The sequence below is a fragment of the Piliocolobus tephrosceles genome, chromosome 1, assembly GCF_002776525.5.
Source record: "Piliocolobus tephrosceles isolate RC106 chromosome 1, ASM277652v3, whole genome shotgun sequence".
Lineage (NCBI taxonomy): Eukaryota > Metazoa > Chordata > Mammalia > Primates > Cercopithecidae > Piliocolobus > Piliocolobus tephrosceles.
Window position 1 is genome coordinate 98,415,128 of NC_045434.1, and position 26,833 is coordinate 98,441,960.

Consider the following 26,833-nt stretch of genomic DNA (forward strand, 5'->3'; position numbering starts at 1 on the left):
ATAAAAGAGAGGCCCAAAGGAAAATCAGATGGTCTGTTTTGCAAGCAGGAATGAAAGAACTAACTGATTCAGTGTCTTCATCAGGTAAATGGTAAAGAAAGCTTTCATTGATAAATGATCTTCAATAAAGACACACACAAATACATACACGTGGCTGCGTGTGGAGGCTCACCCATGTAATCCCAGCACTTTGGGAGGCTGAATCAGGCAGATTGCTTGAGTCTAGGAGCTCGAGACAAGCCTAGGCAATGTAGTGAGACCACAACTCTACAAAAAAAAAAAAAAAAAAAAAATTAGTTAGCCAGATATGGTGGCATGCCTGTGGTCTCAGCTATTTGGGAGGCTGAGGTAGGAGGATCTCTTGAGTCAGGGAGATCAATGCTTCAGTGAGCTGTGATCATGCCACTGCACTCCAGCCTGGGCAACAGAGTGATATTAAGTGCATTCATACTCTTGTACAACCATCACCATCATCCATCTGCAGAACTCTTCCTCTTGTAAAACTGAAACTCTGTATCTATTAAACAATCATGACCTGTACCCCTTTCCCCACAGCCCCAGGAAACAATCATTCCATTTTTCTCTATATATAAATTTGACTATAGGTACTCATAAAGTGAAATCATACAGTATTTGTCTTTTTCTGACTGGCCTATTTCACTTAGCATAATGCTGTCAAGATTCATCCATGTTACAGCTTCAGTCAGAATTTTATTCCTTTTTAAGGTTGAATAATATCCCTGTCTATGTATATATATGTGTGTGTGTGTGTGTATGTGTGTGTGTATATATATTTGTATATATATGTGTATATATGTACATATGTACCACCTTTTGCTTCATCTATCAGTGGGCACTTGGGTTGCCTCCACATTTTAGTTATTGTGAATAATGCTGCTATGAACAAACATCTCTTTAAGACCCTGCTTTCAATTATTTTGGGTATACACCCAGAAGTGGACTTGCCAAATCATATGGTAATTCTATGTTTAATCTTTTTTTTTTTTTTTTTTTTTTGAGACAGTCTCGCTCTGTCCCCCAAGCTGGAGTGCAATGGCATGATCTCAGCTCACTGCAACCTCCACCTCCTGGATTCAAGTGATTCTCCTGCCTCAGCCTCCCAAGTAGCTGGGATTACAGGTATACGCCACCACACCCAGCTAATTTTTGTATTTTTAGCAGATACAGGGTTTCGCTATGTTGGTCAGGCTGGTCTCAAACTCCCAACCTCAGGTGATCCTCCCACTTCAGCCTCCCAAAGTGCTGGGATCATAGACGTGAAGCACTGTGCCCGGCCTATGTTTAATCTTTTGAGGAACCTAATACTGTTTTCCACAGATGCTATAGCATTTTACATTCTGATATGGTTTGGATCTGTGTCCCTGCCCAAATCTCATGTCCATTTGTAATCCCCAATGTTGGATGTGGGGTCTGGTGGGAGGTGGTTGGATCATGGGGATGAATTTCTCCCTTTGGTGCTGCTCTCATGATAGAGTTCTCACAAGATCTGATTGTTTAAAAGTGTGTGGTGCCTCCCCCCTCTCTTTCACTTCCTCCTGCACCTACTATGTAAGATGTGCCTGCTGCTCCTTCGCCTTCCCCCGTGATTGTAAGTTTTCTGAGGCCTCTCAGAAGCCACTATGCTTCCTGTAAAGCCTGTGGAACGTTGAGCCAATTAAACCTCTTTTCCTTATAAATTACTGGTTTTAGATATTTCTTTATAGCAATGTGAGAACAGACTAAAACACATTCCCACTGTCAGTGCCTAAGAGTTTCCATTTCTCCACATCCTCACTAGCACTTATTATTTTCTGTTTTGTTTTGTTTATAGTAGCCATCCTAATGGGTGTAAGGTGGTATCTCATTGGGGTTTTGGTTTGCATTTCTCTAATAATTAGTGATGCTGAGCATTTTTTCATGTGCATATTAGGCGTTTGTATATCTTGTTTTGAGAAAGGTCTATTTAAGTCCTTTGACCATTTTTGAATTGGGTTGTTTGGTATTTTGTTGTTGAATTTTGGGAGTTCTCTGCATAGTCTGGATATTAATTCTTTGTAAGATACATGATTTGAAAGTATTTTCTCCCATTCTGTGGGTTTTTGCTTTGTTGATAGTGTCTTTAGGTGCATAACATTTTTAAATTTGCATAAAGCACAATTTGTTCATTTTTTTTCTTTTGCTGCCTATGCTTTATTGTCATAGTCGAGAAATTATTGCCAAATCCAATGCTGTGATGCTTCTGCCCTATTTTTATCTAAGAGTTTCATAGTTTAGGTCTTACATTTAAGTCATGGGTCTGTTTGGAGTTAATATTTTGTTTTGTTTTGTTTTGTTTTGATACAGAGTCTCGCTCTGTCGCCCAGTCTAGAGTACAGTGGCACAATCTCAGGTCACTGCAAGCTCTGCCTCCCGGGTTCAAGTGATTCTCCTGCCTCAGCCTCCCGAGTAGCTGGGATTACAGGCATGCACCACCACTCCCGGCTAATTTTTGTATTTTTAGTAGAGACAGGGTTTCACCATGTTGGTCAGACTGGTCTCAAACTCCTGATCTCATAATCTACCTGCCTCAGCCTCCCAAACTGCTGGGATTACAGGCGTGAGCCACCACAGTCAGCCCAAATTTTATTCTTTTTACATGTGGATATTCAGCCTTCTGAGTATCATTTCTTGAAAACACTGCCCTTTCCCCATTGAATGGTCTTGGCAACCTTGTCAAAAATCATTCGGACGTGTATGCTAGGGTTTCTTTCTGGGCTCTCTATTCTATTGTATTAGTTTGTATGTCTGATATTATGCCAGTAGCACACTGCTTTGAATACTGTAACTTTGTAGCAAGTCTTGAAATCCGGATATGTGAGTCTTCAAGCTTAGTTATTTTTCATGGTGGTTTTGGCTATTTGGAGTCTCTCGAGATTCCATATGAATTTTAAGATGGGTTTTTCTATTTCTGCAAATAAATATCATTGGGATTTTCATAGATATTGCATTGAATCTATAAATCACTTTGGGTAGTATTGACATCTTAACAATATTAAGTCTTCCAATCCATAAACATGAGATGTCTTTCCATTTATTTAAGTCTCGTTTAATGTCTTTCAGAAATGTTTTGCAAGGAGTCTTTCACCTCCTTGACTAAGTTAATTCCTTAGTGTGTTATTCTTTTTGGCGCTATTGTAACTGGAATTATTAATTTTACTTTTCATATTGTTCATTGTTGCTGTATAGAAATGCAAATGATTTTGTTTGTTGACTCTGTATTTTGTTACATTGGTGAATTTATTTATTAGTTCTAACAATATTTTGTGGAATCTTTAGGGGTTTTTTACATATAAAATCATGTCATCCGTTAACAGAGATAATTTTACTTATTCTTTTCAATTCAGATGCCTTTTATTTGTTTTTCTTGACTTATTCCTCTGGCTAGAACTTCCAGTACTATGTTGAATAGAAGTAGCCAAAGAGGGTATTCTTGCCTTGTTTCTGACCTAAAAGAAAAGCTTTCACCATTAAGTATGATGTTTGCTGTGGGTGTTTTGTATATGTCTTTTATTTCATTGCATTGTGGTAATTTTCTTCTCTTCCTAGTTTGTTGAGTGTTTTATCATGAAAGAGTGCTGAGTTTTGTCAAATACTTATTCTGCATCCATTGAGAAGATCGTACAGCTATTTTCCTTTATTCTGTTAATGTGATGTGTTACGTTGATCAAGTCTCATTTATTGAAACATCCTTACTTTTCAGAAATAAATCCCACTTGGTCATGGTGTAAAATCATTTTAATATGTGACAGGGTGCAGAGCGTGATGGCTCATGCCTTTAATCCCACCACTTTGGGAGGCCAAAGTAGGCAGATTGCCTGAGGTCAGGAATTCAAGACCAGCCTGGCCAACATGGTGAAACCCTGTCTCTATTAAAAAAATTTTTTTAAAAGTGATATGTGTGTATATATCCATATATATGTATGTATATGTGGATATATACATATCACTATTTATATATATTTATCTATTATATATACTTTCTTATATATGTATATACATATGTATGTATGTGTGCATATGTGTATTTACATATGTATGTACATATATATACGTGTGTATATATGTGTGTATATACGTATGTATATGCACACATATATATGTATGTACATACGTATGTATATACACACATATATATGTATGTACATATACGTATATATGTACACACACACACACACATATATATATATGCTGCTGAATTTGGTTTGCTAGTATTTTGTCAAAGGTTTTTGCATCAGTGTTCACAACGGATACTGATCTGTATTTTTCTTTTCTTGTAGTGTCTTTACCTGGCTGTTATCAGGGTAAAGCTGGACTCACAGAATTGGGGAGTTTAGCCTTCTCCTCAGTTTTTTGGAAACATTTGAGAAGAATTGATGTTAGTTCTTCTTTAAATGTTTCTTCACTGATAGAATTCACCAGTGAACCATCAGGTCCAGAGCTTTTCTTTATCAAGAGATTTTTGATTACTGATTCAATCACCTTACTAGGTATACTTTTATTCAGATTTTCTATTTCTTCATGATTTAGTCTTGATAGATTTTATGTTCCTAGGAATTTGTCCATTTCATCCAGGTTATATAATTTCTTGGTGTAAAATTGTTCATAGGCCGGGCATGGTAGTTCACGCCTGTAATCCCACCACTTTGGGAGGCTGATGTGGGTGGATCACCTGAGGCCAGGAGTTCAAGAACAGCCTGGCCAACATGACAAAACCCAGTCTCTACTAAAAATATGAAAACGAGCCAGATATGGTGGCATATGCCTGTAATCCCAGCTATTCATAAGGCTGAGGCACAAGAATCACGTGAACCTGGGAGGCAGAGGTTGCAGTGAGCTGAGATCACACTACTGCACTCCAGCCTAGGCAAAAGAACAAGACCCTGACTCAAAAAATAATAACAATAACTAATATATATCAAGCAATTACTATAGGTCAGGCACTCCTTTAAAGGCTGTACATAATTATTTCATCTAATTTTTATGAAAACCACATGTGAGGACTTTACTACTCTTATCTGTAGTTTACAGATAAGGAAACTGAAACTCTGCTAAATGAAAATTTTTTCAAGGGTCAGATTCATTTAGAAAGCTAGGATTTGGACTAATTCCATCTATTTCCAGAGCATAGACCTTTAACAACTTCACTCTCTGGATGTGGGGCACAGTGAAAACAATGACAGGTGAAAACTTTCCCAGCTCAGAGATCTCTGTGGTCACACCAAGGTGGCAGGGAGAATTAAGGTAAAGCCACCTTCTCTGAGAGGTCCTCCCTAACATTCCTTTCTGGATTGGGGATCGCTCTCCTGTGTTTCCACAGTTCCCCGGGAAGCTCTCATGGGAGACTTTATCACCTTGCACCTAAAGAGCCCCTGGGCTCCACCACCTGCAGCTTTAGAATTGGATTCATCGGTCTTCTCTATCACTTCTCTATCACTGTATCCCCAGCACTTAGCCCAGGAACTAGTACACACTCAATGAATATTGTTGGAATTAATTCATAAAGGAATATATCAGAGAGAAAAAAATGTTCACCTCTCTCTCCCACCACTGGTCTGTGCACTCCCAGCCAACAGTGTCTGGCACACAAAAGGTGAGTCATATACAGGGGAACTCCAACCAGAGGTAAAAACATACTCTGGTTTGTCTCCTCTAGTTGGACGAAGGGCATCTGAGAGTGAAGACGGACGGAGATATCTGTGTTTCAGGATAGAGAATGGGGAAAAGAGGTAAGAGAGAAGGCAGGAAGAACAGATGACAGAAAATGAGTTATTAAAAAGGTAGAAAGAACTAAAGAAAAAAAAGGCTCTAGAGAGAATACTAACAATTTCTAACCCAGCTCTAAATAGACCTAGTTTAAACAACAAAGAAAATCCTCCCAGACATTTTTTTTTTTTTTTTTTTTTGAGATGGAGTCTCACTGTCACCCAGGCAGGAGTGCAGTGGTATGATCTCTGCTCACTGCAACTTTCACCTCCTGGGTTCAAGCAATTCTCCTGCCTCAGTCTCCTGAGTGGCTGGGATTACAGGCACATGCCCCCGTGCCCAGCTAATTTTTGTATTTTTAGTAGAGATGGGGTTTCACTATGTTGGCCATGATGGTCTTGATCTCCTGACCTAGTGATCCTCCCACCTTGGCCTCCTAAAGTGCTGGGATTATAGGCGTGAGTCACTGCACCCCAACCCTCCCAAACCTTTTCTAAGCAAAATTCTTCCCCTTCCTCTTTCCCTTCTTCTTCCCCTTCCTCTTTCCCTTCTTCCCCTTCCTCTTCTAATTCCTCTAAGGCCTAAGAACTTTAAACTTCATTTTCTAGCCAGTGAGAAGTAATTGACACTTAGAGTGGGGAAGAATTGGAAGGGCTTGTCATAATCCAATTTGTATTGTGGAGGAAACACAATATTATGCCTAATATTTAGTCATGGATAAGAACTGATGCCATCCCCATCCTATCTGTACCAATAACCCATTGGGAATTATTTGGCCACATGGCTCCTTCTGAATGAGCACCTGCAGATGGGAGCCCAGGAATGGTTTAGCCACTGGCCAAGGAGAGACACCATCATCATATCATGCCAGCCCATTCTTCCCTAAGGAAAACGCCCAGTCACTAAGGTTAGAACATACTAGATATCGATATTGGGTATATCTCCTTCTTCTTTGGTGCACCCCCCAAAATGGACTCTTTTCTCCTTCTGGGTCTGCAGGTTGAGGATACAAATTGATCAGTCCATGTGGATGAGTTAGGAAGGGTTAGGATAAATGCTTCCTTTCCCCTTGCCCTGTATTCCTCTGGCTATTTTAAGGGCTATCTGAAAGGGAAGTAGAGATGCCATGTTTCTCTGTCAGGATTCCCGAGTCCTAAGAGTCCAAACACACAAGCAGTTGAAGTTCAATCCGCCACAGCAATACACATGCTTTTGAAATTTCCTACAGTGCTTCACCCCTACAGGAAAGGAATTCACAGAAACACCAAGCTTTGAGTCAATATGATTTATTAGTTTCTCTTCTGCCATTAACATTGTAGCTACTGGGTAAGTTGTTCTCCATCCTTGGGATCTCATGGTTGGGAGGAGAGGTCTGGGTTCCCTCCCACAAAGCTCTCAATGATAGAATAGAAGCACGGCTGCCTCAGTTATCTCCCGGCTGCTGCTGTAACCAACATGAGTTCCATATCCACTCCAATCAAAACCAGAAAAATCGCCACACTGCCGGGGACTAGACTCTGGAAAGTATCCTCCTCCACCAATGCAGTGCTGGGAAACAAAGAGAGGAAGAGGCAGTAATAAGAGATCTGCCGGTGAGGCCAATGCCATCTTAACAGCTGAATCCAGTCATTTCTGTGGTCCTCATCAGACTCTCCATTGACAGTGTTGATCCATCCTTCCTGTAAAAATCTCTCTCTCTTCCTTGGCTCACACCTATAATCCCAGCAGTTTGGGAGGCCGAAGAAGGTGGATCACTTGAGGCCAGGAGTTCGAGACCAGCCTAGCCAACATGATGAAACCCTGTCTCCACAAAAAATACAAAACTTAGCCGAGTGCAGGCCAGGTGTGGTGGCTCACACTTGTAATCCCAGCATTTTGGGAGGCCGAGGTAGGTGGATCAGGAGATCGAGACCATCCTGGCTAACACAGTGAAGCCCCGTCTCTACTAAAAATACAAAAAAAAATTAGCTGGGTGTGCTGGCAGGTGCCTGTAGTTCCAGCTACTCGGGAGGCTGAGGCAGGAGAATGGCATCAACCCGGGAGGCGGAGCTTGCTGTGAGCCAAGATTATGCCACTGCACTCCAGCCTGGGTGACAGAATGAGACTCCTCTCAAAAAAAAAAATTAGTCGGGTGCGGTGACAGGCACCTGTAGTCCCACTACTTAGGAGGCTGAGGCAGGAGAATTGCTGGAACTTGGGAGGTGGAGGTTGCAGTGAGCCTAGATAGCACCATTGCACTGCAGCCTGGGCGACAGAGTAAGATCCTGTCTCAGAAAAAAAAAAAAAAAAGACAAAACTCTCTTCCTTTAGCTTTAGTGACATTATTGTCTTGATTTTCTTTCAACTTTTCTAAACACTCATGCTCAGAGCCCCTGTCTGTACTCTTCTTTCATAAATCCTCTAAGCACTGCTCCCTAGTGGAGGTCCCATCTCCCTCTCCCTTATAAATTGCACGACCACTGTGGCCTCAATTACTAAAAATTCACTGATGGCCCCAAAATCTCCATCTCCTGTCGAGGTGCTTCTTGTGCTGAAGACCTCAAAATCCAGCTTGGATATCTACACAAGCATCTCAAGCCCCAAATTACCAAAACAAAGTTAATTATATCCCTCATTGACCCAGAACCTATTCATCATCCAGACACTCTGACTTCATAAATGACACTCACCCAAATGAGAACCATGTTTTTCTAGACTTCCCTGCTCATCCTCTGTATTCAACTGGTGATATGGTTTGGACTTGGGTCCCCACAAAATCTCATGTCGAATTGTAATCCCCAGTGTTGGGGATGGGGCCTTGTGGGAGGTGATTGGATCATTGCGGTGATTTCACATGAATGATTTTAGCACCAGCCCCTTGATGCTGTCCTCATGATAGTGAGTGACTTCTCACGAGATCTGGACATTTAAAAGCGTGTAGCACCAGCTGGGTGTGGAGGTTCATGCCTGTAATCCTAGCACTATGGGATGCTGAGGAAGGCAGATTACTTGAGGTCAGGAGTTCGAGACCAGCCTGACCAACATGGAGAAACCCCATCTCTACTAAAAATACAAAATTAGCCCAACATGGAGAAACCCCATCTCTACTAAAAATACAAAATTAGCCCAGTGTGGTGGCTCATGCCTGTAAACCCAGCTACCTGGGAGACTGAAGCAAGAGAATCGCTTGAACCCGGGAGGCAGAGGTTGTGGCGAGCCTAGATTGTGCCATTGCACTTCAGCCTGGGCAACAAGAGCAAAACTCTGTCTCAAAAAAAAAAAGTGTGTAGTACATCCCCTGCCCTCACTCCTGCTCCTGCCACGGGAGACACCTCAGTCCATCTTTGCCTTCTGCCATGTTTGGAAGCCTCCTGAGACTTCCCTAGAAGCAGAAGCCACTATATTTATAGTACAGCCTGCAGAACCATGAGCCAATTGAACCTCGTTTCTTTATAAATTATCCTGTCTCAGATATTTCTTTTCCTTTTCTTTTCTCTCTCTCTCTCTCTTTTTTTTTTTTTTTTTTTTTTTTTTTGAGACAGGGTCTCGCTCTGTCACCCAGGCTGGAGTACAGTGGTGTGATCTTGGTTCATTGCAACCTCCACCTCCCAGGCTTAAGCGGATCCTCCCACCTCAGCCTCCCAAGTAGCTGAGACCACAGGCATGCACCACCACACTCGACTAATTTTTGTATTTTTTGTAGAGACAAGGCTTCGCCATGTTTCCCAGGCTGGTCTCAAACTCCTAAACTCAAGAGATCCACCTGCCTTGCCTCCCAAAGTACTGGGATTGCAGGTGTGAGCCACCATGCCTGGCCAGTATTTCTTTATAGCAGTGAGAAAATGGACTAATACAACTGGTATTCCATTTAAAATCACTGGAATTTATCAATCCACCATTCGGGATTCCTGAGCCTTAACATTTCAACCACACAAGGGATGGCCTGAGTGAGGTTTCTAGAAGGTGATGTCCAGGACTGTCCCAGCAACTCCCCAGTGCAGTGTGTATCTAGGCAAACCATGGCTAGGGTTGGGGAGGCCCAGGTTTTCTCTGAAATATAAATCTCAGATGAAGAAAAATAACACCTGTGTTTCGCAAGGAATCTCAGCTCTAAAGACTACTACAGAATGTTTCCGCACACAAACCTCACCCCACCTCCAAGCGATTAAGTGTTTTCTCACAAAGCCTGAGCACCCAGCAATGGTTCTTTGAAGCCTCACTCCTTGATTTTGGTCCTCAGAGGGACAGGATGTGTACACCTGGACAAAGGGTCCCACAGCCCTGGCCCCTGAAGCCTAGCAATGAGCAAGAGAATGTCACATAACCATACACATACACACATACACCAGTCATACCACACTCAACACACACACACATACCAACACACACTGACAAATGCGACCTTACTCACAGGTCCTTGTGGTCCCCACAGAGACTCACGTGTTCAGTGTTACATCCAGTGACCTTCATTCCAGCACACAAGGCGTTGGCTGCTCTCTCATTATTAAATACCCTGAACTGAACAAATCCCGCAGTGAACTCCCCTGAAAACAAGAGGCACAAAACAGCATTCAAGGAAGATGCTAGAAATCACTTTCGTTAGGCCAGCCCTGAGATTCTCGATGCCAAAGCTCAGGCTACAGCCCAACACTCCAGCTGTACTGGTGGAGCCCAGCACCTCTGTGGCCAATGGTTGGTGCATCCTGGCCTCAAACTTAGCTAAGAGGGAACTTTTCCCAACCCCAGAGAGCAAGAGCTGGTCCTCAGAGAGGGTTCCTCATCTGCCAGAGGCTTGTGAAGAGAAATTCAACTCTGCAGGAAGGTCACCACTGAACATCTACAAGGACTGAGTTTCAGCAGTTAACAGATGTATTCACTCTGTTCCTATTTACATTTTTCTTTTCTCCTTTGTTTTAAACTCTCACCTCCCAAATGTAAACAACAACAGCTTTGAGTTCTATAATATATGCTCAGGCTCTGCGAAGCAAACTATACTACCAACTTTGGCTTCACACAAAATAAACTCACAATAAGAAAAAAAAAGTCCTGCCATTTTTTTGGTTGTTCTATACACATGGCCTGGCCTGGTCCTAACAAGCTCCTGCAGGGCTGAGAGTGGGTTGTTAGGAGTGAAGAGTCTAGAGTCTGCAGCCTGGCCAGGCACTGTGGCTCATTACACCTATAATTCCAACACTTTGGGAGGCCAAAGGGGGTGGATCGCCTAAGGTCGGGAGTTGGAGACCAGCCTGGTCAACATGGTGAAACCCCATCTCTACTAAAAATACAAAAATTAGCCAGGATGGTGGCGGGCACCTGTAATCCTAGCTCCTTGGGAGGCTGAGACAGGAAAATCATTTGAACCTGGGAGGCACAGGTTGTGGTGAGCCAAAACTGCACAATTGCACTCCAGCCTGGGCAACAAGAGTGAAACTCCATCTCAAGAAAAAAAAAAAGTCTGGAGCCAAATTTCTCACCCCAATTGATAACTCTTCCACATATGCCTTGTGATCTTGGCAAGATTCTAAACCTCTCAGTGCTTCAGTTTCCTAAAATGACATTAATAACAGCTCAGATCTCAAAGGCAGCCATGCAAAACAAGTGAGGCAATACAGGGAACATTACAGAAGAGAACCAGGCTTCAGTCGGATGCACAACTGTTACCTAGCACAGTTGAATGCATTCCCTTTCCTACTAAGAGTTCAGAGGATCATTAAAGACTCACGCTGGCCATAGGGTGAATAATAAGATGCTGTTTTCTGGGCATCACCAAAATCATAGACCACAGGGATTGCCGGGCCATTGTCAGTAATACACCGTCCTACTCCATATTTCACTGGGAATTTCTACAAAGAAAGAAAAAGTCATGGAGTAAAGACAACAGATTTGCCATTACCAGCATCTCCTGGGATGCTGCCATTCATAGAGGGGAAACAATGCTTTCTCAGTAACTGAAATTACTTCAAAACCAGTCAAAATAAGAATCTTTCCCTGGCACTGCTGCCAGTTACTCAGGAGCTGTGATTCTGCGGCAGCCTAGATCACTTCATTCTCTCTCTCCTTCTCCCCAACCCACCCACACTCTTCCTGCCCCAGCTGTCCTCTCCCGTAGGTCTTTTATTATTATTATTATTATTATTATTATTATTATTATTATTATTATACTCTAGGTTCTAGGGTACATGTGCACAATGTGCAGGTTGGTTACATAGGTATACATGTGTCATGTTGGTTTGCTGCACCCATTAACCCGTCATTTACATTAGGTATTTCTCCTAATGCTATCCCTCCCCCAGGCCCCCACTCCTCCCATAGATCTTTTCTCTTGCCTGGCTCAGAATTCCTAAGAGAAGCAACAGAAGCCATTAGCAAATATAGGTTAGAAGAACATGGAAGACAGGCCCATTAAAAAATGATTGCTGCCTAACCTCTAACACTTGCTTTCTGAACACCCATGAAAACCAGTCCCAGCCAGCAACCCTCTGTACCTGGTAGATGCCAAACAGATTATGTCCCAGTGTCTGGAGGAAGCCAGTGTTGGTGTGGTACCTCAGCAGGGAGCTGTTTCTCCAATGCTGCATGGGGGATTTGTTGGGCACGTGCCAGATGCCCAGGTCCTTGGCCTGGATGTCATAGTAGCCGGGGTTCTGGAAAGCAACAGACACTGAGCCTGACTGGGCCAGGAGGTCCCAGGAGGCAGAAGGTCCACACATGCAGCCACGGCTGGACTGAGAGCTCTGGACTCCAGGTGAGCAGATGGCCAGCCACACTCAGACACCCCACTCCCAGCAGATGATCCCACCACACCCAGGGCCCTAACGGCCTTGTTAGGAGGAAGTTGTGATTCTACATGTAAGTTGGCTGGGCGTGGTGGCTCATGCCTGTAATCCCAGCATTTTTGGAGACCAAGGTGGGCAGATCACTTGAGGTCAGGAATTCAAGACGAGCCCGGCCAACACGGAGAAAACTCGTCTCTACTACAAGTACAAAACTTAGCCAAGTGTGGTAGTGAGCACTTATAATCCCAGCTACTTTTGAAGCAGAGGATCACTTGAACCCAGAAGGCAGTGGTTGCTATGAGCCAAGATCACACCATTGCACTCCAACCTGGGCAACAGAGTGAGACTCCGTCTCAAGAAAAGAAAAAAAAAGGTGCAAGTATTTCTCTCTTCTTCTCCAGCCCTTCCCCACATCCCCACCTTCCAGCCCTCCCCCCTGCAGGCTTGTGGCCAGCCACACTCCACTCCTCACCCTCACCCTAGTGGGTGGGAAGTGGCACCAACCTTGTAGTCATCGCTCGTGGCCGCCTCTGCAGACCCAAAGGTGTTGTAGTTGGCCCAGTTGCCGTCCCCCTCTGGGTAGTCTGCTTTGCCGCCCTGCTGACTGGACCAGTGATCACCCACCGTGCACTTCCCATGCATGTTATTCTCGTGCACGCTGGCCACCAGGGTCCAGCCGCCACCCCCAGAGGTCATGTCACAGAAGGTCTGGTAGATAACACCATTCTCAGTGCGGAGAAAATACAGACCATCTGTAGAGAGAATCAGCCCAGAACCTCCCTGTCTGAGAGCTGAGGGTTCATCTCAGCCCCGTGACAAGAAAGGCCCCCGGAACCAGAAACATGGCCTAAAGGCTCCTGTCCTGAGTCACATCACTCAGTTCTCCCAGGGCTACTGGGGCCTCCCTGAGTTCAGAAGATCATGTTCCTGTAACTGAGGCAGAACATAGAATTGTATAAAATCCCAGTGACATTTTTCATAAAGTTAAACATGGAATTATCATATGACCCAGAAATTCCAGTGCAGTTCTATCCCCAAAAGAATTGAAAATACGGTCTCAAGCTGGTGCTTTTGCACCAGTGTTTATCGCTGCATTAGTCACAAGAGTCAAACAGAAGAAACAATTCAAATACTCACTAACAGGTGAATGAAATAAACAAAACATGGTGTGTGTGCATATATGTATCAACAATGGATAAAAGGGAATGAAATACCCATGCTACAACATGGACACTCAAAACACTGTGCTCAAAACACTGTGCTAAATGAAGTAAGTCAGACATCAAAGGGCAAATACCGTATGACTCCAATTACATGAGGTAACTACACTAGGCAAATTCATACAGACAGAAAGTAGAATGCAGCTACCAGAGACTGAGGGAAGGGAGTTATTGCTTAATAACTCCATGTTATTTTTTGTTTTGTTTTGTTGTTGTTTTTGTTTTTGAGATGGAGCCTCACTCTGTTGCCCAGGCTGGAGTGCAGTAGCACCATCTCAGCTCACTGCCACCTCTGCCTCCTGAGTTCAAGCGGTCCTCCCACTTCAGCCTCCCAAGTAGCTGGAATTACAAGTGTGCACCACCACACCCACCTGCCACAGCCTCGTAAAGTGCTGGGTGAGCACTTTACAGTAGGGAGCCACCGCATCTGGCCCCTCCTAGTTATTAAGTACAGAGTTTCCGTTTGTGGTAATGAAAAAGTTCTGCATACGGATAGCAGTGATGGTTGCACAACCTTGAAGGTAATGAATGCCACTGAATTGCACACTTATTGTTGCTTAAAATGGCAAATATTATGCAAATTGTAATATGTATACATATACTTTACCACAATTTTTTTTAACTAAAAGACAAAATGACTCCCAGAAGACACAATCCTGATACCCTCACTGAGCTCTGTTTGAGTGTTTATCACTCACCACATGCACTAGGGCACTTGTCTTTGATTTCCTTGCAGGTTCTGGGCAGAGATGAAGACGAAGAACAGGTCCATTCCTTGTAGTAAGTGTTAGCCTCATCTACGGAATACACAGAGTTTGACTCTCATTCCTGGTCTGACACAAAACCTAGCCTCTCCTATCAACAGTCCCACGCTCATTCTACCACTGTAGCAGAAACTCAATGCCAGGGTGGTAAGGCCTGAGACAGCCAGTGTCACATCCACTCAGCCCAGCAGCGTCACATTCACTCAGCACATCAGTGTCACATCCACTCAGCCCGTCCGATGCAACAGTCAGCACAGGCTTAATGCGGGCCTCCCGCCACATGACCTGCCTTTGTGCTGGGTCCTGCCCTAAGCACTGAGTAATTAAAGACATTAAACTTCCCCAGCAAGAGCTTGCCTCTAGAGGGAATTGCTGACAAGTCGACAGAAAATTGGATTGAGAAGAATAAATGGTAGAAGAAAGACAAACTCAAGAGAACGAAAGAAAGACTCTGAGGTAAGAATGGAGAATGGAAAGGCCAGGCAGCGAGCAGGGCAGTTGCCTGGGAGAAGGAGGCAAGAGGGGTTTTCTCATGTCTTAGTCACAGAAGACCTTCAGTCCACGTGACATCGTAGCTTCTTCTGAGAGAATAAACATGATTTATCAGTAGGGAGAGAATCCAAGGCAGGGAAAACAGCATATCCACAGGTCTCGAGAAAAAAAAAATATATATATATATATAGCGTGGCCCAGCTGTAGAACTGCAAACTGCTTAATATGGCTGAAACATGGGGTGTGAAGTAGGGAGCAGTGAGACTAATCTCTACTCCAAAAAGTCTGCAAACTATTCGAACAGTCTAGGGGAAAAGCTTTGAGGTCAGAGGTGACTGATCTCAGTTTTCTCATACCTAAAACACCGTTAATAAACAGTGATTTTGGCCGGGCGCGGTGGCTCAAGCCTGTAATCCCAGCACTTTGGGAGGCCGAGACGGGTGGATCACAAGGTCAGGAGATCGAGACCATCCTGGCTAACACAGTGAAACCCCGTCTCTACTAAAAAATACAAAAAACTAGCCGGGCGAGGTGGCGGGCGCCTGTAGTCCCAGCTACCCAGGAGGCTGAGGCAGGAGAATGGCGTGAACCCGGGAGGCGGAGCTTGCAGTGAGCTGAGATCTGGCCACTGCACTCCAGCCTGGGCGACAGAGCGAGACTCCGTCTCAAAAAAAAAAAATAAATAAAATAAACAGTGATTTTGCAAAGATGAAGTAAGAAGATATTTTGAAACAGCCTTTTCTTTAAAAAAAAAAAAAATTACACAGTGAGGGAAAATACAAATTTTTAAATGTCATTGTTATTCTTGTTGTAGAGAGGAAGACTGTGAAGAGAACATTCTCCAGGCACAAAGCAGACCATGTAGTTCCCATGGAAATCCCACAGCCAAGATCACAGGAGTGGGCAATGGCTGGGAGGTGGCACAGTTCTTACCACAGCCCCCTCAGGGCCACACAAAAGCACAGAGCCTGGACCCAGGACATGCCTCAAGCAACACGCTCACTGCCATAGGCCGGATCCCACCAGAGACCAGAAATCGGCACTCAGTCTACATGCAAGCCGGCTTCTGTGCATCTCAAAGACATGCTCTGTGTCCTGGGAGAGACCAGGATCCCAGGAGCCACCCAGCTGAAGGAACTCTGTCCCTAGCAGCGTGACTCACCTGTAATCCACCCTCTGGTGGCCGCAATGAGAAAAAGCAGGAAGCTGAGTTGGTTCATCGTAATCTAAAGAAAGCAAGATGAAGGTCATTGTCTTGGCCATCATTTTTCTCTACATTCCTGACCCACCCCTGTCCAGTCCTATAAAGATGCCAAAAGCCCTTGCCTTTTGTTTAAACTTCACACATCTCCGAGATCAAAAGCAGACCTAAGCTGAAAACAGGGTTCCCCCAACTCACAGACCTTGTCAGAGTCTCAGCTGCACTTTCCTTGGGTACAGAGAGCTCCTTCACTCCCTCTCTACACTGCAGCCTGGAGCTTAACAGAGTGCAGCTTTCTCCAAAAACACTCCTGATGTGGGATGAGGGGCTGAAACCTTTATGGAGAAAGCCTAGCAGGGTCAAACCCAGGTTTCCAGCCTCACCCTCCCCTGGCACAATGCCCAGTGCTGGGGAGGCTTCTGGTTATCTCAGGGAGGTAATTTACACAGTGGAATTAATGGGTTCTGAAGAAACAAACCAATCCTAAATATCGCCTACTAGCATTGTTCCCGGATCTGGGGGTTTTATGAACCTGTGTCAAAGTCCATGAAAACAAAACAAGTAGACGAAGAGACTAACAAGAGTTGGCATTGATTTTGGGTTTTTGTGCCTTTCTTTTGTGCAAAATAAAAACTTTCTTTAAATTAAGCATCTGCTGGCTTGGCACATTGGCTCAAATCCCAATACTTTGGGAGGCCAAGGCAGGAGGATCACTTTGAACTCAGGAGTTTGAGACCAGCCTGGGCAACATAGGGCAACCACTTCTGTACTAAAAATAAAAATTAAAAAATTAGCATGGCATGGTGGCACTTGCCTGTAGTCTCAGGTGGGGCTGAGGCAAGGCGGGAGCGTTCTTGAGCCCCGGAGACAGAAAATTCAGTGAATTATGATCATGCCACTGTACTCCAGCTTAGGTAACAGAGCAAGACCGTATCTCTAAATAAATAAATAAAATGAAATCAAACATTGGCCATAATTATCATTTCATAGAACTATAAAAAGGAAATTTTAACAAGATGGGAAACTGATCATTTCTGAATAATGTGGTAAAAAGGAATGGAGGGGAAAGAGATTCAAAACACACAAAAAAAAAGAATAAAAGATTTTTTTTAAGTGTAAATCTTTAGTTTGAATAAATTTAGCTTCACACAAAGACTCACTACTTTGTCTTTAATTTTGTCATTTTGCCACAAACTAGGGAAAATTTACTACAGACTTCATTTGAAACTGAATCAATATGAAACCTCTCTGATGCTTCGAACCTCCTGTCTTATTCCTGTTTCTATATCATGAAGTTCTCAAATGCCAGCCTGCAGCTATAATAGAATTGCTCAGTTCTTCCCCAGTGATATCATACACCTAATACATAATGTCATTATAGCATTAGTAATACTGCAATCTTTTGTTACGAAGATTGTGAATATCTTTTTTGTCAAGCTAATATTTACTATTTGTTGGTTCAAAGTACTGATTTGCACAAAATATTCATATATTGATAGAAGAAAATAAAATAGCGCCCAAGAAGAAAAACTGTAAAAAAAGTTATACTTTTGTAAATTTAAAATCTATTAGAAGCTATTTGCTCTGTGTATGCAGAAAATGATCAATTATCTTAGAAACAGAGGTCTCACCAGGCACGATGGCTCACGCCTGTAATCCCAGCACTTTGGGAGGCCGAGGTGGGTGGATCACTTAAGGTCAGGAGTTCAAGACCAGCCTGATCAACATGGTGAAACTCTGTCTCTACTAAAAATATAAAATTATCTGAGTGTGGTGGCAGGCACCTGTAATCCCAGCTACTCGGGAGTCTGAGGCAGGAGAATCACTTGAACCCGGAGGCAGAGGTTGCAGTGAGCCAAGATCACACCACTACACTCCAGCCTGGGAAATAAGAGTGAAACTCCGTCTAAAATAAATAAATAAATAAATAAAGTCTCTAAATTTACAGTTTACAGTAGTAAATACGTGTATATAAAGTTAACAACAAGGGCTCAAGATCTAGAGAAAAAATTAAACATTCCCTCTGTTGTTCATTACTGTGTAACTAACCACCTGAAAACCTAATGGCTTAATTAATAAAACAGTAACATATTTGCAAAAAAAAAAAAAGAAAGAAAGAAAATTTATAGTTCTGGTAATTTCTTTAGTTGATCCTAAGACACTTTTTTGGTATTTTGACATCTTTAACATCATTATGCATCTCATCCTTACTGGTACATGATGCCATCTAACCATCATCATCCAATCAGTGATTGCATCTCATTGATTCTGCCCCTACTTTCTCTTGAATCTGTTCCCCACACAACTTCCTCTAAACCCCACTGCCCTGGACTTTGATTTAGTTTAGTCTGGTTTTTTTAGCCGTAACTAATAGAAACCCCATCTCAGGCCCGGCACGGTGGCTCAAGCCTGTAATCCCAGCACTTTGGGAGGCCGAGACGGGCGGATCACGAGGTCAGGAGATCGAGACCATCCTGGCTAACATGGTGAAAGCCCATCTCTACTAAAAACTACAAAAAACTAGCCGGGCGAGGTGGCGGCACCTGTAGTCCCAGCTACCCGGGAGGCTGAGGCAGGAGAATGGCGTAAACCCGGGAGGCGGAGCTTGCAGTGAGCTGAGATCAGGCCACCGCACTCCAGCCTGGGCAACAGAGTGAGACTCCATCTCAAAAAAAAAAAAGAAACCCCATCTCAAAGTGGCTTTTCTAAAAAGTAAATCTATTACCTCAGGAGATAGAAAATCGAGAGAAAGGGCAAGATCCAGTCTTGCTTGACAGCAGCTTCTCTTTATTTTATTTATTTATTTATGTTGAGACAGGGTATCACTCTACTGCCCAGGCTGGATGGAGCACCGTGGCACGATCTCAGCTTACTGCAACCTCAACCTCCCAGGCTCAGGTGATCCTCCTGCCTCAGCCTCCCAAGTACCTGGGACTATAGGCACACACCACCACACCCTGCTAACTTTTGTATTTTTTGTAGAGACGGGTTCCTCACCATGTTGGCCAGGCTGGTCTCGAACTCCTGAGCACAAGCAATCCTCCTGTCTCAGCCTCCCAAAGTGCTGGGAGTATAGGTACATATGTGACAGTATGTATGTGCACAAAGATGTAAGAGTGTGGAAGAAAGCCCCTCCCCACCAACTCACTCCAGTTCCACATCTACATCTCCAAGTGACTTGGAGAAGCTTTATTGTAAAATTACACATACAGAAAAAGATATGACATTAAATATGCAGTTTAATGAATTTCAAAAAAGCCAAATAGGATGTGTAATTATCATCCTAGCCCAGAAATGAAACTTTGGCAGCACCCAGAAGCTTCCCATATGCTGCTTCCAGATAACAGAGCTCCTTCCCAAAAAGTAATCACTGGCCTGTGATGGAAAGCAGCACTTCCTTGTGCCCATACCACATTGCTCCAAATATTTTGTTTATTTATTTTTATTTATTTATTTTTTGAGACAGAGCCGCTCTCTGTCGCCAAGGCTGGAGTGCAATGGCGCGATCTCGGCTCACTGCAACCTCCGCCTCCTGGGTTCAAGCGATTCTCCTACCTTAGCCTCCTGAGTAGCTGGGATTACAGGCACGAGCTACCATGCCTGGTTAATTTTGTATTTTTATTAGAGATGGGATTTCATCATGTTGGTCAGATTGGTCTCGAACACCTGACCTTGTGATCCACCCAACTCAGCCTCCCAAAGTACTGGAATTACAGGTGTGAGCCATCGTGCCTGGCCCAAATATTTTGGATTTATAAAATGTCTTGATATCCAGTAGAGCAAGGCTTCTCACTTTGTTCTTCTTTTTTTGGTTATTCTTGGTCGTTTGCCTCTACACACACACACACACACACACACACACACCCTTTAGAATTTTATTGGAATTACATTGAATCTGTAGATCATTTTAGAAATAATTTATGTCTTTAAAATATTGAGTGTGGCCTGTTTCTTCATTTATTTGTTTTTATTGCTTTTTCGTATCTTACATCTTCCTTATGTGTCCGGAATTGGTGGGTTCTTGGTCTCACTGACTTCAAGAATAAAGCCACGGACCCTCACAGTGAGTGTTACAGTTCTTAAAGATGGTGTGTCTGGAGTTTGTTCCTTCAGACGTTCAGATGTGTCTGGAGCTTCTTCCTTCTGGTGGGTTTGTGGTCTTGCTGTCAGGAGTGAAGCTGCAGACCTTCATGGTGAGTGTTACAGCTCTTAAAGGCAGCGCATCTGGAGTTGTTCATTCTTCCCAGTGGGTTCGTGGTCTCATTGGCTTCATGAGTGAAGCTGCAGACCTTTGCTGTGAGTGTTACAGCTCATAAAGGCAGCATGGCCCCAAAGAGTGAGCAGCAGCAAGATTTATTGCAAAGAGCAAAGAACAACGCTTCCACAGCGTGGAAGCGGACCCCAGAGGGTTGCCACTGCTGCCTCCAGCACCCTACTTTTATTCCCTTATCTGACCCCACCCACGTCCTGCTGATTGGTCCATTTAACAGAGGGCTGATTGGTCTATTTTACAGAGCTGATTGGTGCCTTTACAATCCTTGAGCTAGACACAGCGTGCTAGACAGAAAAGTTCTCCAAGTTCCCACTAGGTTAGCCAGACACAGAGTTAGCTAGATACAGAGTACTGGTTGGTGTATTTACAAACCCTGAACTAGACACAGAGTGCTGATTGGTGCGTTTACAATCCTTGAGCTAGACACACAATGCTAGACAGAAAAGTTCTCCAAGTCCCCACTAGGTTAGCTAGACACAGAGTTAGCTAGATACAGAGTACTGATTGGTGTATTTACCATCCTCTAGCTAGACATAAATGTTATCCAAATCCCCATCCAGCTCAGGAGCCCAGCTGGCTTCTCCTAGTGGATCCTGCACCAGGGCTGCAGGTGGAGCTGCCCTCCAGTCCGGAGCTGGGCCTGCACTCCTCAGCCCTTGGGCTGTCGATGGGACCGGGCGCCACGGAGCAGGGGGCAGCGCCCGTCGGGGAGGCTCAGGCCATGAGGGAGCCCACCGCAGGGCAGTGAGCTCAGACACGGGGGGCTGCAGGTCCCGACCACTGCCCCATGGGGAGGCAGCTAAGGCTAGGGGCTGGGGGACCCAGCGCAACCTCCGCAGCTGCTGGTCAGGGTGCTAAGCCCCTCACTGCCCTGGGCCGGGGCACCGGCAGGCCGCTCCGCCTGCAGGGCTCAGTTCCCGCCCGCTCCTCTCCCTCCACACCTTCCCACAAGCAGAGGGAGGCGGTTCCGCCCTCAGCCAGCCCAAAGAGGGGCTCCCACGGTGCCGTGGGAGGCTGAAGGGTTCCTCAAGCACCGCCAGAGTGTACTCCCAGACAGAGGAGGTGCTGAGAGTGAGGGCTGCTAGCACATTGTCACCTCTCACTTATAGGGATTTTGTGTATGGTTTCTTATTTGTTCCTTAGTATTTGATTTTTTTTTTTTTTTTTTTTTTTTTTTTAGACAAGGTCTCACTCTGTCACCCAGGCAAGTGATTCTCCCACCTCAGCCTCCTAAGTAGCTGAGAACACAGGTACATATCACCACGGCCAACTAATTGTTTTATTTTTTGTAGAGATGGGATCTCACTCTGTTGCCCTAGCTGCTCTCAAACTCCTGGGCTCAAGCAATCCTTGCAACCTTGACCTTCCAAAGTGCTGGGATTACAGGCATGAGCCACCACTCTTGGCAGTGTTTGTCATTTTTTGATGCTATTATAAATGCTATATTTTTGAAATTTTATTTTCTAATTGCTTGATGCTTATATATAGAAACACTCCTGATTTCACGAATATATATCAGTGACAGCACAGGAAAGACATAGTCTCAAAATAAACATAAATTTTCAGCTTGAATAAATTTAGTTTTATGAAAAATAATATTTTTTCTTACTTTTCTCATTTTGCTACAAACCAATGAAAACACTCTTGTGGTGGGGGGTCATTCTAGAGTAGCACTGGCCCCCAGACTACATTTTGGAATCACTGATCCACGACAAACTTCCTCTGATGCTTCAATACCTGCTTTGCCATTTCTGTCCCAGTGTCATTCCTCAATTTCCTGAGCATAAATGTCACTTATGCCTATTCTCCCTCAGTAATGGAATGGATCACTTCCTCCTCAGTGTTGCCACGTCCCTTATGCCCATTACTGTCTTAACACAATAACATGACCTTTTCATTGTTTACATGTTTCTCACAGCAGTTCTTAAGAAAAGGTTTATGAGGCACAATATTTGTTAAGCTAATACTGTATCTATTTGTGGAGATAAAATATTGAACTATTTTTTCCAGATATTTTAACAAAAGGAAATAGAACTGTATCTACATCCAAGACAAATATTCGTTTTGTTGTTGTTGTTTTTTGGTTTTTTTTTTTGTTTTTTTTTTTGAGACATGGTCTTGCTCTGTCACCCAGGCTGGAGTACAGTGGTACAAGCATGGCCAACTGCAGCCTCGACCTCCTTGGCTCAAGCAATACTCCCACCTCTGCCTCCTCAGTGGTTGGGACTACAGGCACATGCTACTGAGAGGTGACAACATGCTAGCAACCCTTGCTCTTGGTGCCTCTCAGCCTCCGCGTCCACTCTGGCAACACTTGAGGAGCCCTCCAGCCCACCAGGGCACTGTGGAAGCCCCTCTGTGGGCTGGCCGAGGCTAGAGCCAGCTTCATCTGCTTGCCGGGAGGTGTGGAGGGACAGGCGCCAGCGGGAACCTGGGCTGCGAGTGGCACTCGTGGGCCAGCGGGAGTTCTGGGTGGGTGTGGGCTCAGCAGGCCCCACACTCAGAGCTGCCACCAGCATTGCTGGCCCAGAGGGCAGTGAAGGGCTTAGGACCCGGGCCAGCAGCTGCAGAGGGTGTGCCGGGTCACCCAGCAGTGCCTGCCCACTGGGCCTCAGTTGCCTCCCCATGGGGCAGGGCTTGGTACCTGCAAGCTGCCAAGCAACCCCCCCTCCGCCCTCCCCTCTCCTCCCCCCTCCCCTCTTCCCCCCTCCCCCGCCATGGGCTCCTGCATGCTGGAGCCTCCCCGATGAGCGATGAGCGCTGCTCTCTACAGGGCGGCACCCAGTGCCATCAACCGCCCAAGGACGGAGGAGTGTGGGCACCCTGCGTGGGACTGGTGGGCATCTCTGCCTGCAACCCAGGTAGGGGATCCACTAGGTGAAGCCAGTGTGATCCTGAGTCTTGTAGCGACTTGGAGAACTTTTATGTCTAGCTAACGGATTGTAAATACACCAGTCAGCACCCTGTGTCTAGCTCAAGGTTTGTAAATACACCAATCAGTACTCTGTATCTAGCTAACCTAGTGGGGATTTGGAGAACTTTTCTGTCTAGCACTCTGTGTCTAGCTAAAGGATTGTAAACGCACCAATCAGCACTCTATCAAAATGGACCAATCAGCTCTGTGTAAAGCAGACTAATCAGCTCTCTGTAAAATGGACCAATCAGCAGGATGTGGGTGGGGTCAGATAAGGGAATAAAAGCAGGCTGCCAAAGCCGCCCAGCAGCAACCTGCTCCCTCCCCTTCCACAGTGTGGAAGCTTTTTCTTTTGCTCTTTGCAATAAATCTTGCTGCTGCTCACTCTTTGGGTCCATGCCGCCTTCAGAACTGTAACACTCACCACGAAGGTCTGCAGCTTCACTCCTGAAGCCAGGAAAACCACAAACCCACCAGAAGGAAGAAACTCCGAACACGTCCTAACATCAGAAGGAACAAACTCCAGACACACCATCGTTAAGAACTGTAACACTCACCGTGAGGGTTCGCAACTTCATTCTTGAAGTCAGTGAGACCAAGAACCCACCAATTCTGGACACACTACCAAACCAGATAATTGTTTAATTTTTTGTAGCAACGGGGTCTCACTATGTTGTTCCCACCACTCCTATTCAACGTAGTGCTGTAAGTCATAGCCAGAGCAATCAGGCAAGACAAAGAAATAAAAGGGATCTAAATAGGAAAAAAGGAAGTCAAACTGTCTCTATTTGCAAATGATATGATCCTATACCTAGGAAACTGCAGAGTCTCTGCCCAAAATCTCCTAGATCTGATAAGCAACCCCAGCGAAGTTTCAGGATTCAAAATCAGTGTACAAAAATCGGTAACACTTCCAGTCAGCAACAACATCCAAGTGAAGTGTCAAATCAAGAATGCAATCTCGTTCACAATTGCCACAAAAGTAATAAACTACCCAGGGAGGTGAAAGATCTCTACAATGGGAACTATAAAACACTGCTCAAAGAAATCAGAGACAATACAAACAAATGGAAAAACATTCCATGCTCATGGATAGGAGGAATCAATATTGTTAAAATGACCATACTGCCCAAAGCAATTTACACAATCAATGCTATTCCTATCAAACTACTGATGACATTCTTGGCTGGGCATGGTGGCTCATGCCTGACATCCAAGCACTTCGGGTGGCTGAGGTGGGCAGATCACCTGAGGTCAGGAGTTTGAGAACAGCCTGGGCAACATGGTAAAACCCCATCTCTACTAAAAATACAAAACTTAGCCAGCTGTGGTGGCACATGCCTGTAATCTCAGCTACTCAGGTAGGAGGATCACTTGAGCCCAGAAGGTGGAGGTTGCAATGAGCTAAGATAACACCACTGCAGTCCAGCCTGGGTGACAGAGGGAGATTCTGTCTCAAAGAAATTAATTAATTTAATTTAATTTAATTCATATGGAATGAAAAAAGAACCCAAATAGCCAAAGCAATCCTAAGCAAAAAGAACAAAGCTGGAGGTATCACATTACCAGACTTCAAACTATACTGAAATGTTACAGTAACTAAAACAGCCTGGTACTGGTACAAAAACAGACACATAGACAAATGGAACAGAATAGAAAGCCCAGAAGTAAAGCCACACACCTACAACCATCCAATCTTTGACAAAGTTGGCAAAACTCAGCAAAGGGTAAAGGACTCCCTATTCAATAAATGGTGCTAGGATAACTGGATATCCATATGCAAAAGATTGAAACTGGACCCCTTTCTCACACCACATATACAAAAATCAACTAAAGATGGATCAACTAAAGATTAAATGTAAAACCCAAAACTATAAAAACCCTAGAAAAAAACCTAGGAAATACCATTCTAGACATAGGTCCTGGAAAAGATTTCATGATGAAGACACCAAAACCAATTGCAACAAAAACAAAAGTTGACAAATGGGACCTAATTACAGTATTTAGTAAAAAGCTTCTGCACAGCAAGAGAAACTATCAACAGAGTAAATAGACAACCTACAGAATTGGAGAAGATATTTGCAAGCTGTGTATCTGAACAAAGGTCTAATATCCAGAATCTATAAAGAACTTAAACAATTTTACAAGAAAAAAACAACCCCATTAAAAAGTGGGCAGGGGTGGGAGTCGCCAAGATGGCTGAACAGGAACAGCTCCAGTCTACAGCTCCCAGTGTGAGCGATACAGAAGATGGATGATTTCTGCCTTTGCAACTGAGGCACAGGGTTCATCTCACTAGGGCTTGTCAGACAGTGGGTGCAGTCCATTGAGCAGGGTGGGATATCACCTCACCCAGGAAGTGCAAGGGGTAGGGGATTTCCCAAACCTAGCCAAGGGAATCCATGACAGATGGTACCTGGAAAATCGGGACACTCCCACCCTAATACTGCGCTTTTCCAATGGTCTTAGCAAACGGCACACCAGGAGATTATATCCCACACCCGGCTCAGAGGGTCCCACGCCCATGGAGCTAGCTCACTCGCAGAGCTAGCAAAACTCACTCACTGCCAGCACAGCAGTCTGAGATCTAACTGCAAGGCAGCAGCGAGGCTGGGGTAGGGGCATCTGCCATTGCTGAGGCTTGAATAGGTAAACTAAGTGGGTGGTAAGCTCGAACTGGGTGAAGCCCAATGCAGTTCAAGGAAGCCTGCCTGCCTCTGTAGACTCTACCTGTGGGGGCAGGGCATAGCTGAATAAAAGGCAGAAGAAACTTCTGCAGACTTAAACATCCCTATCTGACAGCTTTGAAAAGAGTAGTGGTTCTCCCAGCACAGATTTTGAGATCTGAGAATTGATAGACTGCCTCCTAAAGTGGGTCCCTGAGGCCCGAGTAGCCTAACTGGGAGACACTTCCCAGTAGGGGCCAATTGACACCTCATACAGACAGGTGCCCCTCTGAGATGAAGCTTCCAGAGGAAGGATCAAGCAGCAACATTAGCCTTCTGCAATATTTGCTGTTCTGCAGCCTCCACTGGTGATACCCAGGAAAACAGGGTCTGGAGTGGACCTCAAGCAAACTCCAACAGACCTGCAGCTGTGAGTCCTGACTGTTAGAAGGAAAATTAACAAACAGAAAGGACATCCACACCAAAACTCCATCTATAGGTCACCATCATCAAAGACGAAAGGTAGATAAAACCACAAAGATGGGGAGAAACTAGAGCAGAAAAGCTGAAAATTCTAAAAATCAGAGTGCCTCTTCTCCTCCAAAGGATTGCAGCTCCTTGCCAGCGACGGAACAAAGCTGGATGAAGAATGACTTTGACTAGTTAGAGAAGAAGGCTTCAGAAGATGGGTAATAACAATCTTCTCCGAGCTAAAGCAGGATGTTCAAACCCATCACAAAGAAGCTAAAAGCCTTGAAAAAAAGATTAGACAAATGGGCTAACTAGAATAAACAGTGTAGAGAAGA

At 44.4% G+C, this 26,833-nt stretch overlaps 1 protein-coding gene across 1 annotated transcript; it reads right to left on the reverse strand.

The window, feature by feature from the left end:
• Nucleotides 1–7,012: 7,012 nt before the first annotated feature.
• On the reverse strand, nt 7,013–16,576 carry ITLN1 (intelectin 1). The gene is made up of 8 exons (XM_023214268.2): nt 16,377–16,576; nt 16,136–16,199; nt 14,416–14,514; nt 13,002–13,249; nt 12,207–12,365; nt 11,444–11,564; nt 10,162–10,265; nt 7,013–7,290 (listed from the first exon to the last, which is right to left on the reverse strand). Exons 2-8 carry the CDS (start codon nt 16,191–16,193, stop codon nt 7,138–7,140), a joined length of 942 nt encoding a protein of 313 aa, XP_023070036.1. The 5' UTR covers nt 16,194–16,199; nt 16,377–16,576; the 3' UTR covers nt 7,013–7,137.
• Between the last annotated feature and the right edge of the window lie 10,257 nt (nt 16,577–26,833).

Excerpts from the sequence above, each read along its gene's own strand:
- ITLN1 (XM_023214268.2), bottom strand. The coding sequence starts at position 16,193 with ATGAACCAACTCAGCTTCCTGCTTTTTCTCATTGCGGCCACCAGAGGG. Across the intron at positions 11,565-12,206 it reads ATCTGTTTGGCATCTACCAG|AAATTCCCAGTGAAATATGG; the intron begins GTACAGAGGGTT and ends CTTTCTTTGTAG. Across the intron at positions 10,266-11,443 it reads TTATTCACCCTATGGCCAGC|GGGAGTTCACTGCGGGATTT; the intron begins GTGAGTCTTTAA and ends TCTTGTTTTCAG.